Source organism: Drosophila innubila (assembly GCF_004354385.1).
Source record: "Drosophila innubila isolate TH190305 chromosome 3L unlocalized genomic scaffold, UK_Dinn_1.0 0_D_3L, whole genome shotgun sequence".
NCBI classification, from domain to species: domain Eukaryota; kingdom Metazoa; phylum Arthropoda; class Insecta; order Diptera; family Drosophilidae; genus Drosophila; species Drosophila innubila.
Window position 1 is genome coordinate 5,268,976 of NW_022995376.1, and position 17,331 is coordinate 5,286,306.

The 17,331-nt window shown below is 36.9% G+C and overlaps 1 protein-coding gene across 1 annotated transcript; it reads right to left on the reverse strand.

Annotated features, from left to right (window-relative positions):
• Window positions 1-7,570: 7,570 nt before the first annotated feature.
• On the reverse strand, window positions 7,571-8,503 carry LOC117788228. Its single transcript, XM_034626926.1, has 2 exons — window positions 8,447-8,503; window positions 7,571-8,386 (listed from the first exon to the last, which is right to left on the reverse strand). Exons 1-2 carry the CDS (start codon window positions 8,447-8,449, stop codon window positions 7,667-7,669), a joined length of 723 nt encoding a protein of 240 aa, XP_034482817.1. The 5' UTR covers window positions 8,450-8,503; the 3' UTR covers window positions 7,571-7,666.
• Window positions 8,504-17,331: the final 8,828 nt, after the last annotated feature.

The window sequence follows — 17,331 nt, forward strand, 5'->3', positions numbered from 1 at the left end:
TGTTCATCTTTTTTTTTGTGGCGACATTTTTTGGGTTAGGAATAGGAAAGTTGCACGAAACAACTATAAAAAAAAGTAATTTTTTTAAAGTGCTTTTATATATATTGAAACAAGCAGTCCCCGGTTAACAGACCCTTCGATCACTTAGTTCTGCAAATTAACTATGATGAACCAACTCCCGTGAGCTGTCGATCTTTCATAAAAATCGATTAAATCAACTCGATAGAACAATTTATGATCGAGTGAAGTACTCGATCAAGCATAAGTACTCGATAATCGCCTCCGCGAAAATCGAGCTGTCGGTATTGCGATGTATTTTAAACCTAGGTGGCCGACCGCAACTATATATGCGTACGCCACCCATTTGTCAGGTCAGTTGAACAGCGGACGCGATCGCGTTCGGTTGAGTGAGTGTAAGGGAGTGCGGAAGAGTGTTTGCGCGAAACGGTTAAAAAATCCTTAAAATAAAGTTAAAGTGCTTAAACCAGGTATGCAAATTCTGTAATAACTTAACTTGAGTATAGTTCATATCACAGGCGTTGTTGTCGGAGTTGAGGAATCTGACGATCCTTTCCATATGTATTTTTATGTGCAGAATCGGAAATTTGTAAAAGACTTTACAGCACCGCCTTCCTTTTCGTGGTGCAGATCCTTTTATCAGGTGTTTTCCTGAAATCTCTAAATATTTTGAACAGAAATGTTTTGTTAACAACCGTTCAAAATGTTGTTGCTCCTAAAATTTTAGAGATATCATATTTTCGAACTTATTTTTTTTATACAATTTTATTCAATTTAAAAATATTTTAATTCAATTTATTAAATATTTAATATTGTCTCTCTTTCTTAAGAATTTTATAGACCTTTGAAAGCAATGGTTTCTTATAGAACACCATTGGTTTTGGGTTGCTTTAGCGCTGTTAGAGATTTGTAGAACACACCTGTATGTAATTTTGTTATCAATACAAGCTCCTGAAGGTATGCAATGGGTATTCCTATTGTCGGAGTGTCTTTTATCATCTTTCCCGATTTATTTCCTCAGTTTTACTCTTTTTGTTTTTATTAAAAGACTGCACCAATTGAATTTTGTGCTCTTGCTCACTTTCTCCTCTCTTGCAGTCATGCGTTTGCTTCTATTGACAGCGCTGCTGTCATTTCTGGGATGGGAACAGGTTGCAGGAGAGAATTACTGCTTAGCTAAGGATGCCAGTCAATTGCAGACGCATCAGTTCGGCGCGAAGACAGCTGTTGTTCTAGCTAACTACAGGTGTACAAATTAAATAGCTTTCTAAATAATGCAATTAAATGAATCTCAGAAAAAGTTCGTATATTTCTTTGTCAATCTTTGTTGCTTGGGATTGAAATTTGCTAAGTATTTGCTTAAATTCAAATGGGATTTCGATTTATTGCTGCAGGCGGACTATCGCTTGCGAAGGTATCGATATGTATAACAAATCCCGTCGCTGTGACTGCCAGAATGCGCGTTGTTGTACATTTGATCTGGCAACGCTGTGAAGCTTGGCGCGTCTTTTTAAATGCAAATGAAGATTAATGCTGATGAATGTGAGAGGAAAGAATATGAAATATATGTGAAAACATATTGAAATACGCCTTAGCTTGGATTTTGAAAGTCTTGGCCAATTAGCTAGCAAGAAAACCTCGTTAAATTCAATACATTTGTTTCTTTAGCCTTAAAGGCTTATGCGTATTTGGTTTCAATGGCAAAATTGGGTTTAGAATTAACTTGACAAATCTTTTGAGATTGGGAAAACTGTGACTTTTGCATAGGCGTTGACTCTTGACGTTGGACAACCATTTTGAGCCGTCACGTGCTTCCTGTTAAATGTTCTAATGATGCGTATTAGAGCAGACTAAGTGCCACTCATAAGTGCCGCACAAGCACCTGACTTTGCCCCACCTTTTGACATCGAATTTTACGCAATATGCGTTTTTTATTTCACTTCGTAGTTGCTGCTGTTCGCCTGGACGTTGTCAAGGCAACCTCAACTTTGACCCGTATGCCACCCAACCTTCCATTCAACCCCCAACAAGGGTCCAAGTCCACGTGAGCGTAAACCTGACTCCATTTTCTGCCTGTGTCTAAATTTGTCTGTATCTGAAAATGGGTGGAGGTTGTAACCCAAAGTGCTTTATAGTTACTTAGACGTGAGGCGGGTAAAAAGAAGAGGGAAGAGGGCTTCTATGCGTACGTGTTTATATGCCCAAAGCAAGTTGTTATCTCTGGTCCCATTTTAGGGTCAATCCAGCAGCGTTTTCATTAGGTTAATACTCCCGCTTTATGAACTCGCCGCCGAGTTGAAACAAGTGAATAAATCAGCTTTGTTATTTGCCTCCCCCCAAAAAACAAAACAATGGGCGTGTCTGGCATCGAGCCATACTCAGATTCTGTTAGTTAACGCGAAAATTTACCACAAAACTTTACAATTCTCAAGTGTAACAAGTAGGAAGGATTTTGGGAGAGTGTGCTCGACTGCAGTACACCCTGCTTGTCAATTCATTTTATTATTCAACTTTCGGGGAAGGGAGACTAGTTCTAAACTTTAAATAATCTGCATCTTAAAAGCCTTCATACCAAATTATATACTTAAAAAAACAGATTAGAAAAAATGATTAAAAATTTTTAATTAAATTTAAAATTGGTTTAAATTAAAAATTTAAAGTTTATGCGAAATAAAAGTAATCGGCTGAAAATAAAAGAAACTTATAATAAATTCGGAATATTGGATATTAAAAATTTACATAAAAAACTAAAGATTAGTTTAAATGAAAAACTGAATGGACATAGAGATATCATCATTTTATCGATTCAGATAAAAAATATTTGAGTCAGAATAACAAGAATAATAAAATTACTAATTTAAAATCTTATTTTCTCATTTTACAGTATACAGATTTTAGTCGACATTAAATAAAAAAAAATTAATTAATATAAACATTAATACACATGCGATAAGTAGTTAGAAAATTATCAACTTTATATACAGTCTGTCTAACCATTTCTAACCATTTTCATTTGGACAAACTTAATATACCCTCTAATTAAAAGTACAACCAGAACTATGCTGAAATGGGGCCAATGCTCCTAGAGTTGCCTGTCTGTTGCAGAGTTGTTTCCATTCCATTCCTGGGTTCATTTTGGCCATAAGGATTTCGGGGCGAATAGTTTCAGTCGTGGATTTAGTTAATGGCCGCTCATTTGGTCGGCAGTCAGCTATGAATAAGCAATTTTGTGGAGCTGCAAATGAAGGTTGCTGCTTGCCACATAAAACTCCTGGTTCCTGCGCCTTTAAAAGGCATGCTTTTTGGCCAAAAAGGCAAAAGGCAATGTCAGTTAACAGGTAACAGATTCCCTGTAAGCTGAGCCAAGACTGCTGCTGCTGCATGTGTGTGTGTGTGTGTGTGCAAATAGAAGCTGGCCTTGGCTTTGAAGTTCGCACTGGTAAATGGTTAATTATTAGGCTTTCACTAGGCTCACTCTGGGCCTGGCCAACAACAGCCTGTTGGCTTACGGCCATAACAAAGAAAATGTTCAGTTAAAATTTTACAAGGTTTTTGATTACATAATTGGTCAACCAAAGCTGGCTGAGCTGAAATCCAGTTACGGTTACTAATTGCGGCTCAAAAATTCGACAAAATAATGAAAACTGTCCAAATTACAAGGCATCTGCATATTGACAGGACTAAGGACTAAAATTGAAGGAGATATTGGTTTTGCACTATGTTGACTTCAGCTCTGCTTTTCACACAGCATAAATAACATTTTCTTTTGCCACACACACACTCACACATTGCCACACTCATGTGGCAAGAGCAAACACACAATTTTTCATTTCGACACATTTTTGGGCACCTTTAAAGCTACAGTTTCAGTCAGTTCGTTATAAATTAATAGGTAGACCACAAAATTGTGTAATTTGAGGTTGGATTTAGGCTATGTACTTGTACAGCAACAACAACAGCAACAGCAACTGTAGCATGCCACATGTTGCAGCAAGGAAGGAGCAGGGAAAAACAAAAACAAAAAACAACAACAAAACACCTTTTGCTATTATTGTTATTTTTGGCTTTTGTCTCTCTCTCTCATTTTAATTAATTTAAAATGTTTGTTGATATTAACAATATTTGTCGCTGCATATGCTCTTTTTTAATATATTTATTTTAAAAATATTTTTTGAATGTCAATTACTTTACATTTCCCCATTAAATGAGCTTGCCGCTCGCGACAAAATATGTGGCAAGTTCCAGCGCAACATAGACATTTTGCAACAAGCTAAAAGACCTGTGAAAATTATGCTAAATTATTGCTATCTCTTTATTTTGTATGCTGCTATTTTTTGGCATCCAATTAGCAGGCAGACAGTGGGAAACTCAAAGCTGCCACGCCATGTGGCAGGTTGCAAAATAGTCCTATGCATGCCACTGATTAACGTGCAACCATCAAAGGCGATGCTCAAGTGTCTCGTAAACGTATTTTAAAGCACAAAGCATGTTTAAACCGTAAGTACTCGCGTATACGGCTTATAGAGCTCTAAAGCGACCTCAAGCGGCAGGACGTAAAAACAAAAATATAGCCATTACTAAAGATAAACAACTGATACCCTATGTATGAAAGATAAATTCATTTTCTTTAGATTAATGAAACTTTTCCTAAGTTAAAACGGTTTAAGTAAAGTTTTTTTAAGAAAGATCCTACAGCAGTTCTATAACATTAAGCTTTAATTTATTGAGAAAATGTCTTAAGAAATTATATTAATTTAGATATCTGTTAAATTACAAAAGTTTTTCATAGAAAAATTATTTTTTAATATTAGTTTTTGTGAATGTTGTGATTAATTATTTATTAATAATTTTTTTTATATGATATAGTGTTCTAATCAATAGTGATCAAATTTAATAAGGATATTCAGCTCATACAATTATTTAGATATGCTTAGGATATCTTCTAAGCCAAAGAAAATATTCAAACGTCAACTAAAATAGCCATAACAATTATGTTTATATGATAAGTGGATCGATTTTGGTGAAATTTGATAAGATTATATTTTACATAGCAAAACAAGAATTGACTAAATATGCTGTAGCTTTTATAGAAAAAAGTTAAGTGTACCAAGTTTCAATAAAAATTGATCAGATAAGTTCACATAAATCAGTAAGCTATAGCGTTACAAAAGAGCTAAGAAAACTTAAATAACCGCTGTTAGTGCAACAATTTTAGTATTAAAAAGCTGGTGAAGAATAACGAGCACACTCCCACTCCCACACACACACACACACACACACTTCCACAACACAAAACGCCTGCAGTGATTTTTGTTCATTTTAAAGAGCTGCATAGGTGTGTGTGTGTGTGAATTTTTAATACTCATGTATGTGACATGCTGAGACTATAATGCAGAAATTAATTTCATCAAAATATGCACAAGTTGAATAACTGAAGCTGTCAAAGAAAGACAAACGTTGACATTCCGCAAATCGTTTTCACAGCGTTTTCCAGCACTTTAAAGAGCTCGCCTGAAAGTATGCAATGGAAATTCCACAGAAATCGATTGCTGGAATTACCGCACACAATACAAATACAATTTTAAACAATTTTCAGACAAATAGCCAATTTTATATACTTATATAATTTTATTAATATATTTTAAGGCACACACATACACACATACAATTGCAAAAGTCCTTCCGGCTAGTTCTTAAATGATTGCTGAAAATGTTTTAGCTGTTGTTGTTGCTGGTTGCTGGTTGTCATTGTTGCTGTTTGTTGGTTGTTGTTCATTGTTGTTGGTCTGCTTGTTGCTTTGATTTCTGTTGTTGTTCTGACATTTTTGCGACACACGCAATTTAATATGCAATAAGCGGGCTGTCAGTGGCAGTTTTTGCTGTCCCCCTCTCTAGATTGTACCCCTCTGCTACTTCCCTCTCTTCCCACAACTCTCTTTATACCCTAACTGTAACCAACTTGCCTCTTTCATTGTCAATTCTACTCTTTCTCTCTGTATTTCGCTTCTGTTGTTTAACGTTTATTTCGACATAAATAACTTTGTCTCTGTTTGAGTGTGTGTGTATTTGTTATATATTAACTTTTGTGGCTTTTATTACTTACAAATTGAGTACTGAAATCTGTACAACGCCAATTTCAATTGGTTTTTTCTTCGCACTTTGAAAAAGCGCAAATTTTATTGAATTTCATGCAATTGATTTCATAATTAAAACTTGCAGCCAATGCGGGTTGGAAAAGGAAGGGGGGAATGTGCGGAAAACGTTAAGCTTTCCATTATCTGTGTTCTCTCTTTGGGAATCTTTTTGCGGCAACTGCAACAGCAGCAGATGAGGCAACTGAGGCAAGCGGCAATAAGCCAAGTAATTTATCTTGAGTGCTGAATTAATGTTGTTGTGTTTGTTGTTGTTGCTGTTGTTGTTGAGTCGAATTAACGCGCAAGTGCATTAATTAAGCCTTTAAGGCGACCATGGCAACATGTGGCAGTTGAGTCCTGGCGCTTGTATATAAAATATCCCTGAATCTGCGACATGATTCACAGATCGAATTACAGTGGGGAGTAGAGAGGGGAAATTGCACTAATTGGCGGCTCCATTTAAAGACTCTTTTTTATTACCAAAAACTTTAGTCCCAAAAATAAAACTAAGTAACAAGTGCCAGTGAAAGCAAAGGAAAACGTAAATACGTTGCACACATTGCGTATACGTAATGTGAAACTACCACAACTATAACTAGTTGCACATAAAGTGCTAAATATAAAAGTTAACTACTCTGAAAGTTATCAAAATGATTAATAAACTTTGCTATACGGTAGATAAAACACTTTTTTGTTCTTGTTATGTGCAAATAAATTCAGATTACATGGAAATTGGTTTTATTACGGAAGCTACGAGTGTGTGTGATATTTTATTCCTTATTTTTTAGTATCGAATTCCAGTCGATTTCATTATAAATTTATTGAAAGCTGTTCTGCATGCTCGTTTCGTTATTTATTTCGCCGATTTAATTAACTGAAAAAACTCTGATTTTATTTTAAAAAAGTATGCTCAACTTTGCTGAGGAATTTTAACGAATATTGAATATGGAACGAGATTATGTATGATATATTATTAAAGGTTTTTTTTGTAATATATCGTATATTAAGTTAAAGTGAGCTTTAAATCATTTCTGCAGTTTTTTATATTTAATTTTTTGTATATATTAGCATACTTGGATCGCAAAAATATGATTAAGCTCAGTATATTTATTTTTGTATATTTCATTCATTTTAATTATTCTTGTATTACTTAAACCTTAAATAAATATTTTGCAATGAGAAAAGCAGAATATAGGTTATATTATCTGTACTTCTAAAAGAATATTTATATATGTGTGATGTATAATTTAATAAAGAAATATTTAACTTTACTTATTCTTTTTATCGATATCAAAAAAGAATAATCTTATTTATAATAACATTAATTCTATCACGTTGTCATTAATGTTTATAAAGATTAATGGAGATAAATAAACTAAAACTATTATATAAACTCTTTTAATTTCCAATAAAAATAATTCAAATTGCAAAAGATTTTATTTTATTCAAGAAAAAACATCAACAAAAGATAAATTCAAAAATTGAAAAGGAAATGCCTTTGGGATGCATTTCAATCAGAATCTGTAACGACGGATGGCGCGATACTGATAGCCATCCTTGGTGAGGACAGCACTCTCGCCATTGGCGGGACCCTCGGCCATAACGTCGGCACCTAGAGGTGGCAAGTAATCCTTGGCAGCCTCCTTCAGCTCAGCGGGCATCTCCTCCGGCTGTTTATAGTGGTAGCCATCGTCACGTAGCTCTGCTGTGGGCACATCCACAACACGGACATCGGCTTCCGGTTGCGGCAGCTCCTCCTGGACAGCTGGTGCTTCCGTTTCGACAGCAGGTGCCTCGGTGCTAACCACAGCCTCCTCAACGGGCGGCAGATACTCACGGGCCAGCTTCGGCTCGACGGCGGAGACAATCTCCTCGGTGTCGTCAGCAGGAGCAGGAGCTGCTGGTGTTGGCACCACAGCTGGTGGCAAGTAGTTGTTGCTTGGCGGTGGCAAGTAGCGTGCGCTCAAATGGGAGACATCCCGACGATTGCGAAGACGCAGCTTGAGGCGACGCACCGTGCGATATTCGTAGCCATCATCGCCACGCACAGCAGTCGGCAACTCGGTGGCAGCATCCGCAGGTAAATACTCCGTGGCCGGTGGCACATAATCCATCACACTGGCATCCAGCAACTCCGAGACATCACGAGTCAGACGGGCAGAGCCCTGAGGAGCAGCCAAAGCGGCGCTGGCCACGGCGGAAAGAGTGAGCATACCTCCAAGCGAGAAGATTTTCTGCAAAGAATTAAAAATGAAATTATTCCGTACTCCAACTGTTGCTACAATCCTGCTAACCATTTTTCTTGTTGATTTTTTTTCTCCTTTTTTGGGATTTTGCGTCTTGCAATTAAAAGTTGCTTGGACTGTTTGATGCCTTTGCTCTGGCAAACCGCTGAATTTATAGCCAAAATCAAACTTTGGAGCTGAAAACACTTGAGTCTACAGCACTCCAGTTTCAATTTCAATTTCAGCTTCAGTTTCAATGTTGCTTTTGCGTCTCCAACTTCGACTTGGCTTCAAACTTAATTAAAAATCTTCAAAAAAAATAAAATGACAACACACACACACACATTTTTGTTGTTGGCCTTTTTCTTGGGCATTGAAGTGCCACTTGTTTAAGCCAAAAGTCTATCAAGTTTTTGCCTTTGCATTAGTTTTATATTTTGTTGTGCCTGCAATGTCAAGAGGAACATGCCAAACTGCTTGACCTTTCTAGCGTCTATTGCCTTCTTTTTTTTGGCCATCTTTTTTTGTCTGATTTTGGCCAAGTAGTTTAGTTCAGTGTTGAAGTGTTAATTTGCTGTCAACTTGAATATCAAGTGCTGCGGAAGTGCTACGCTTATTTATAGGCCTCTATTTTAAATACTAAAATGATTTTTTGTTCTTTCTCTTTGTCTGGTAAACAACTCATTTAAAATTTAAACTAATTAAAACATTTTCAAATATGCATTGCAAATCTGTTTGACTCTGGGCTGTCAGAATTGGTTGCACAGCTATCAAATTGCAATCAGAAACTTGTTGCGAAAATTAATTATTGATTACATTTTTCCACTGCTGTCGAAAATCGGAATTTAAATACAATGCACAGCAAAGTCATTAAATAGTCATAAGCATAATTACGCACACACATACAGTTGCTCAAGAAAATATTTTGACAAAACAAAAAGCTTATCAATTTCAAAAATATATATTTTTTATGCATTTTTATTTTATTTCTTCTATGAAAAAATAGAAAAATAACTTTTATTGAACTTAACAATTTTTGAAAATAAAAGAACAATTGTGTGCACTTGTATTTTGTCGAAAACTTTTTTCACTGACTGTATACCTATACACACACATTCACACCACAGCCAATTTGTAAATTGAATTCGACACTCGGCAAAATAAATAGGAGAACATCGTGCTTTTTGCTGCGGCTTTTGTTGCATTGTTAATGAACTGTATCAATTTATAAAGCCAAATGACAATTGTGGGCTGACTTGTGGGCGTGGCTGTGGCAGCAACCAAAGCTGCCATGCTTTAAGCTGAAATAACACGTTGTTGTTTAGTTAAAAATACACAACAACACTCTTTTACATATAACACCCTCTTAGATTAGCCCTCTTTTTCTACTCTCTCTCTTCCACTAACCCCTCTCTCCATTTAGCTGCTCACCATAACTCTCCAAGTAATCTAATAAACGCGTAAGAGCTGCAAGTAAATCATTCCATGTCTGTTCCTCTCTCTTTCTCTTCTTTTTCTCGATCTATCTCTTTCTCTCTTATTTTTTATCTGTTTTGTTGGCTGCCTAAAAGGCGGCAACAACTTCCGCTCGCCACGCACATTTGCGCTTTATGCTGCCTGAAAGTAGGCTACACTTTTTTTCCTCTTTCCACTGCGACTTGTTGCTGCTTGGAGCATCTCATTTGGCATTTGCTTAGTCTTCCTCTTGGCCCTCCTAAAAGCCACTCGTGTGCAATATTTTATGTGTCTAGGCTTGTGAGCGCGAGAATAATTTATAGTACAAGCCGAGTACAGACAGTACAGTTGAAACAGGACTGGCAGATACCCTGTGCATCTGCTTGAAGCACATATAATTAGGGAACAAAACTGTTTTAAGTATTCCTCATTTAGGAATAGGTAACAAAATCACTTTTTTTTTAATTATTTAACAGCATTTATTCCATCAAACTTATTTGAGAATTTTTGTTAAAATAATAATAATAATTTTCTATTTTTTTTTATACATCAACAAAATAATATATTTTTATCACTCTTAATTTTAATAAAAATTTATCATTATTCTATAATAATAATATTAATAATAATAATAATAATAATAATAATAATAATATAATATAATAATATAAATTGATTATTATTCTTACAGTTATTTATAATAGTTATTGAATACTTTTTGTAAATATAAAACAAAAAATTCTTTGAAGTTTTGACAGTTATATAGAAGTGTACATTTTTTTTTGCGGCATCTAGATTGATTAAAAAAAACACAAAAAAAGCACAAAATTTTAGTAAATTTTCTAATTTTTGTTTTCTTATGTTTCTTTTCACACATAAGTTTTATTTTATAAAATATTTGAATTATTTTAACAAAAAATTAAAAATTTCTCTTTGCTTTAAAAGTTTTTTGTTTAAATTTATTCTTAGAATTATGTCTGGCCTCGACAACCTTTGTTGACTTTCAGTTAATAAATCAAAAGTAAATACAAAGCACTTCAATTTTTTCACTCTATAGTATTGTACGGGGTATAACTACCAGTAACAACAACACTGAATCTGTTGTGCCATAAATTGTGCGTGCCTCATTGATTTTTGTGCGGCTCTTGACTTGTGATTTTATTTAAAAAGCGATTTCTTTATGTCTATTTTGTTAGGCATTTTCGGGCAACAAAACTTTGTGTGTTGTTTTTGTTGTTGTTGTGTTGCCAGTTTGAGGTTCAATTTACATGTTTCGCATAGTGTGGCAGACAACTGTCTATCGATAAGTTTGTGTTGTTGTTGTTGTTGTTGCTGTTGAAGCGATAAAGGGCAACAGCTTAAAGAAGCTCCCAAAAGCTCATCGACCATTATCCGCTGTAGAGTTAACCTTAGCTGCTCTTTTAGACGCTCCTTTATTTTGCTGTCTTGGCCAACTCTTTAACCAACTGAGCCCTGGCTCAAAGAACTGTGACGCCCACGGCGCTGACTACAAGTTGCAAATGTTTGCGAAAGGACAGCCAAACGAAAACAAATCCTTGAACAGAAATTGAACTGAGTTGCTGTCCAAGTTTATGTAAATTTCGTAGCTTCTGTGTGCTCAGCACTTGTCCAAGTTGTAGGCAGTTTCCGAAGGCGCCAAACAGCTTGCTGCCGCATTTATTAAGTTAAAATATTTATATATATTAAATAGGCACAAGCAAAGAAGGAGCGCAAAAGAAACAACTCAACAAAAGGGTTTTCCATGCGCCTTTTTTTACGTTTTCCGTTCGTATCGATTGCCAAAATCTATTTACGAAATTTAAATTGCTTCTTTAGAGACGCGAGAACAGCTGCTACATGAAAATCCTTTTTGGGACCAACAAATTTGTTAAGGACATGCATTTGCCATCATTCAATTTGTCGCATTGCGCATACGCAGCGTTGACGCTGCTCAACTCATTAATTGAGCTATAAATTTTCACTAGTCTGTCTGACGACTTGACAGCTCCATTTAAATCCATTTCGAATGTCACATAAGTCTAAAGCCCCAAACTGAGATTTACCTGTTAGAGTGAAAGCTTTAATTAAGCCACGGCTTGTTAACACGCCTCAAATTTGCTGCTGATGTGTCAGATAGACAGACAGACAGACTGACAGACAGACTGACAGCTAATGTGCCACAAGTCACTTTAGGCTGACAGGAGCTATTGAAAAATTGATGAGCTAGGAGCGAAGAGCAATGATAACACAACCTGACATCATAATATATAAATCCATAAGTATTTCCCCCACTCGTTACGTTTCCCTTTCAACAGCTGTCAGTGAAAATAAATAGCAAAAATTGCGATTGAAAATTGTGAGGCAGCAAATGCCATCAGACCGTTTCCGTTTCCGGTTACGCTTTTGCCTAGGCGCAAAATCTTATAAATTTATATCTGACTGTGTAGCACATTTGATTGATTGAAGTGATTGATGTGATTTGCATATCTGCAAGTATTTTTAAGTTGACACGAATTATTCTTAAAGTCACTTAAAGTCTGAAAAGTGATAAAAAACAGCTTAATATATTTTTTGGCAGTTAAATAACTGAAAATAAATAAGTATTGTAGTTTATTGACTTTTAATATAGCTAAGTCAAAATTAAAATTACCTTTCAAAATGTTTTTTTTGCTTACCAAAGTGAAATTTTAATAGAAAAAGAAGAACGCCATTTTTAAAATTAGTATGCCGCATGCAACACACCTTGCAGCATTCATAATGCAACGCAGTTCCAATAAACTGAGTACATTTAGTTTTCTGCGTTAAAGCAAACGAAAATGTTTTAGGGATCATAAATATTTATAAACTTTAAAAGCCGAAACGAGTCGAATCGAATGGAGACGAAAATCGATGGCATTGCCAAGGCTTCTATGAGAGCCACGCCCACCTGCCGCCGCCCAGCGGCTCAAGTGTTGTGTCTATGCATATTTAAAATTCAATTTCAGTTCACGCAGTCGGAAAATGCGTGTTAAATAAAAACGAAAATCGAAGCTAAGCAATTATGAAAAGAGGCTTAAGTGGAGTGAAGCAAGGACAAGGACAATGTCCTGTTATTATCCAGTCTATTTGTGGAACAGCTCGGAAGTGCGTTGATGCAAATGGCAATAATGCAGAGAGTAAATATAATAAAAATGCTGAAAATATGACAAAAACAATGATGAAGAGAGTGTAGAGTACAAAGGATATAGCCATTGGCAGTTAATCCTTATGTTCTAACGGTACTCCAATTAGCTGTGCAGTCAGTTGTAATAATTAACTCGTTGCTTATGGAATTTTTCGTAGTCTCGTTTGCCTTTCAAACGCTGTTCAACGTTGCGTATGCGCAATATTCTACTGCTTGCGGTTGACTTTGATGGTTTGACTGTTGCCGCCTTACAAAGTCATATTTCATTAAAAATCAAAAGGGAAAGTGGAGAGGGGGGGGGAGGTGGCAGGGTCATGTGGCCGCACCTGAGGCGCTGTTAATTTCCCCAGACACCTCTGCAACAGGGGCTAAAAATGTTGCTGCGTTGCAACATTCGAAAGAAGCTGCTGCCACAACAAATGAGAATGAAAACAAATAAGCATACAAATGCCAAGGAATGCCAACTAAAAACGGTCACAGCACAACGAGGGTCAACAGCGGCAGCAACCACAACCACAACAAGCACAACAACAACAACAGCAATAACAATAACAATTTGATTTCTGTTTGCTTCGCCGTTTCGTCAGTTTTGTGTATGTATTTGTCTGTTTATTTGCTTTATTTGTGCTGTTTGTTTTGCGCAAGGCAAGGACTCAGAGAGGGAATGAAGGGGGAGGGGTAGCACGACCCTTGGCTGACCTGTTGAGGCAACTTTGCTTTGCTGTGACTATTTAATTCACAATTTACATTCAAAATATCTTGAAAGCTGCAAGCTGCAAGCACACTTTCTTTTATTTCTTAAGCAAAGTTCAATGGACAGGACACAGACAGGATAATGACTCCATTTCAATTAGTTGAGCAGCAGCAAAGTTGAGGGGAAGAAAGGTGAATTCCTGGGGGTATTCAACGATTTATGCTTTTTAATTAGGTTTCCATTTCCAAATCAAGCAGACGTCTGAAATTTCACTTTTATTTCGTCTTCAATTACTTTTAATTATTCGCCATTTGTTTGCATTTACATTTTCACGCTATTCTCTCCCTCTCTTTCTTGCTTTAGTTCTTTTTTTTTGGTACATAATATGAAATAATTGTGCCAACTACAACAATTGACAGCAACAATAACAATTGCCGTGCCGCTTAAATGAGTTTCGTGCGGCGGCGTTTGCCTCGAATTCAATTTAAGTGGCAAACAGACAGCGAGGACATACAGGACGACACTTGGCAAGCTGAAGAGTGAGACTTCTCTCTCCCTAGCTCTTTTTCTCTCTCATTGTTTGTTTGACTGTTTGTCAGTTTGTTTGTTGTAGTTGTTAGAAGCCAAATGGCTTTCAATTAAAATTGTAGCCTAGCACCAGTTGTCGATTTAATTAGTTTGCAAAGTGACGTACGCTCTTTACAGGGTGTATACAGGGTGTCTACGGCATACTTGCTGTCTAAAATATATTATAATTTAAGTATTCTTTTGTTTTAGAATGTGTCCATACCACCATATGTTCAACTTTTATTAGGAGAGCGCGTAAAGAGGTGAAACACAATAATTACAGGGTGTCCCAACGGTCTTTAAAGGCATATACAGGGTGCAAGTAAGTTTATTAAAGTCAAAGGATAGCCTTTTATCAAAAAATATGCATCTACTCTACATCAAAAACAGCAATGATGCTCACAGGCTACATACAGGGTGTTCACAGAAAGATAAAACGTGGCCGTGGCTTATTAACCATAACAATAAAGCCGCTTGTTGAACTTTTCAGACAGTTTGGAATTTTTTTCAATCGGTTTTTAGTATACAGAGTGCCTATCGGGTGTTTACAGAGTGGGTACAGGGTGCCTTCAGGATATGCGGCCACATTTCTGCACATTTCTAGCAGTGTAATTACCTTGTGCCTGCAAAGACAATACAATAAATACTTATATAATGGTTAATAGCAATGTCTGGGCAATTTTCAGAGCATGCTTGTCGTTGTCTTGTAGTTCCAATTATGACCCATTCCAGAAATGCCTTCCACTCCCTGTTTTATTTATTTCTACTCTTAGGTTGTACTCCATGTCCACTTTGGAGTTGAACTTCTTTGTGTTTGCTTCGCTGCGCATTAAATTGAGCTTAATTGGATATTACATTCAAGTGCCATTGTTGTTATTATGTAGCAGCAAAAGCGCAACCACACACACACACATATATACACATCTACACACACTCACGCACACACACACACACAGGCAGCAAGCACTTACATATGCATTACATAAACTGATTCCGTTGAGCGCCTTTGCTCTCAAGTTAATATAATTAGTTTCGGTGTAAAATTATAAACGTCAACCGCTAGCATTAACACACACACACAACCACACACACACACACACTCGACCCTGGGCAAAGCTTTTGTGGCTTAAAGGAGTAAAATGAGCGTTTCATGCGGTCAAGAGCTTACTTACAAACACATACAAACTGCAGGGTATTAAAGTTGCCCAGCTGCCAGTTATTTAGTCACTCCACGCGGCTTTCAATCACGCCCCTCTATCAGGCCACGCCCACTGCTGCACGTATGCTGGCAGCACGTGCCACATAGGATGCCCCCAAAGCCGCAGGATATTTCCGTTCAATATTTGCACAATTTCCTATATTTGCACAACACAATTTTGCTGTGAACGCACGCTACACATTTTTCCCCTGTCTACATTTTCAGCCCTTTTGCTGCTATTAAAACTGCCTTTTGATTATAAAAAATTTACATGAGTTGCTCAATTTTCGCTGGAGAATTTTAGATTATTTGGCGTCGAAAATAAAGCGCAAATAAGTGTAAAATTATCAAAATGACAGCTGAACTGTGCTATGTATATATATATATATGTGTGTGTGGGTGTAACTAAGCTGTGTGTGCACTGTTGTTGTTGCTTTTTAATTAACAGCAAGTAAATTACGTATACGCCGCATAGCACAGCAGCTGAGTAAATGCGTCACAGTTTAAAGCTCATTTCTCGCTCAAATACAGGGTGTCCCGTTGCCCACGAATTGCATGCAACTGAGCGTAAAAATGTGCGCGGCAACGACAATAACAGTCGATTAATAAATTCTTAAGAGGGGGGCAAAAGAGTTGAGTGGAAACTTTTGAAGTTGCCACAAAATTGCGTTAACTTTTTAGTAAGTCACTTGATTATTTTTTGAAGGTGGCAAAGACTTCAATGAAGTTTCTGCGTCTCTGCCATTTCTCAAGCACTGCCTGGCCTGACCTTGGCTTGATTTGGGCTCCCGGACCGGAGTTCTTAAAGGTTTACGGCTTAACGGGTTGCAAGTTGTCGTCAGATGCGGCGTTTAGCGCGTAATTGAGACAATTAAATTGACTTTGACAATGGGTCGAGAAAATGGTCGAGCAAAGGGAAGCTCGGCAAATCAACGCCAACTGAAATATAATAAATAAGCTGTGGCAGCCAGAAAATTTAGGTCCCATTTTTTAGGGTCTTTTTTGGCTCGTCAGTCTGGGAAACCTTTAAGTTGTAATTAAATTTCATGTGACGCGGTTTTTTTTTTATGTAGGCAGCTTAAGCTTTGTATGTGTGTGTGTGTGTGTGTGTGTGTGTGTGGCATGCAAATAGCTTTTGACTTAAGCTGAGGATGCAACTCATGTGGCAGCTGTTGCATAACTGAACACACGAGGCACAAACTTCTTGTCCTCACTGTTTAGTATGCATTGCATTTTGTGCCCCTTTGTGTGGCAGCAGCTTAAGTCGCAAAAGAGACAGAGGCAGAGGAGGCAGATAGAGTGAGTGAGAGAGAATCAACAGTCAACTACTCAACGACAAGCTGCGACTGATTTTATTATGCAGAAAGTGATACACACAAACAAACATATGTTTTTATACACAGAGTACACGCGTGCCGCATGCCACATGCCACACCCCTTTCCGCCCTTCTACCCTCTTGCCTCTCGGTGAGCAGCTGGACGCGTAATTGGAGCGTAATGTGTTAAGGTGACAGTCAGGTGAACTGCGTCTAATTTGCTGCCTGTTTGTTGACTGCCCCACAACTGTTGCATATTGCATGAAGTGATTACATTTTGTTTGGCTTACACTCGCACAACATACCACAAATATAACAAGGAGTACATGTTCACAGTTATCGCTGTGAATGCAAATGATCCCTGTGACTGAGGACAATGCAAATCACAGGTGAGATTGCTTAGTGGCCAGATAATATCTAGCTTATCTAACTGACAACTCAGCCAGTCAATTGTCGTGTGTGGAATTGTAATTATCAAAGTTATTGCTGTATAGTGACTCAAGTAATTACATTAAGTAATTGTATTTAATAATTATTGTTGCTTTAAGAGCTTGATTTTAA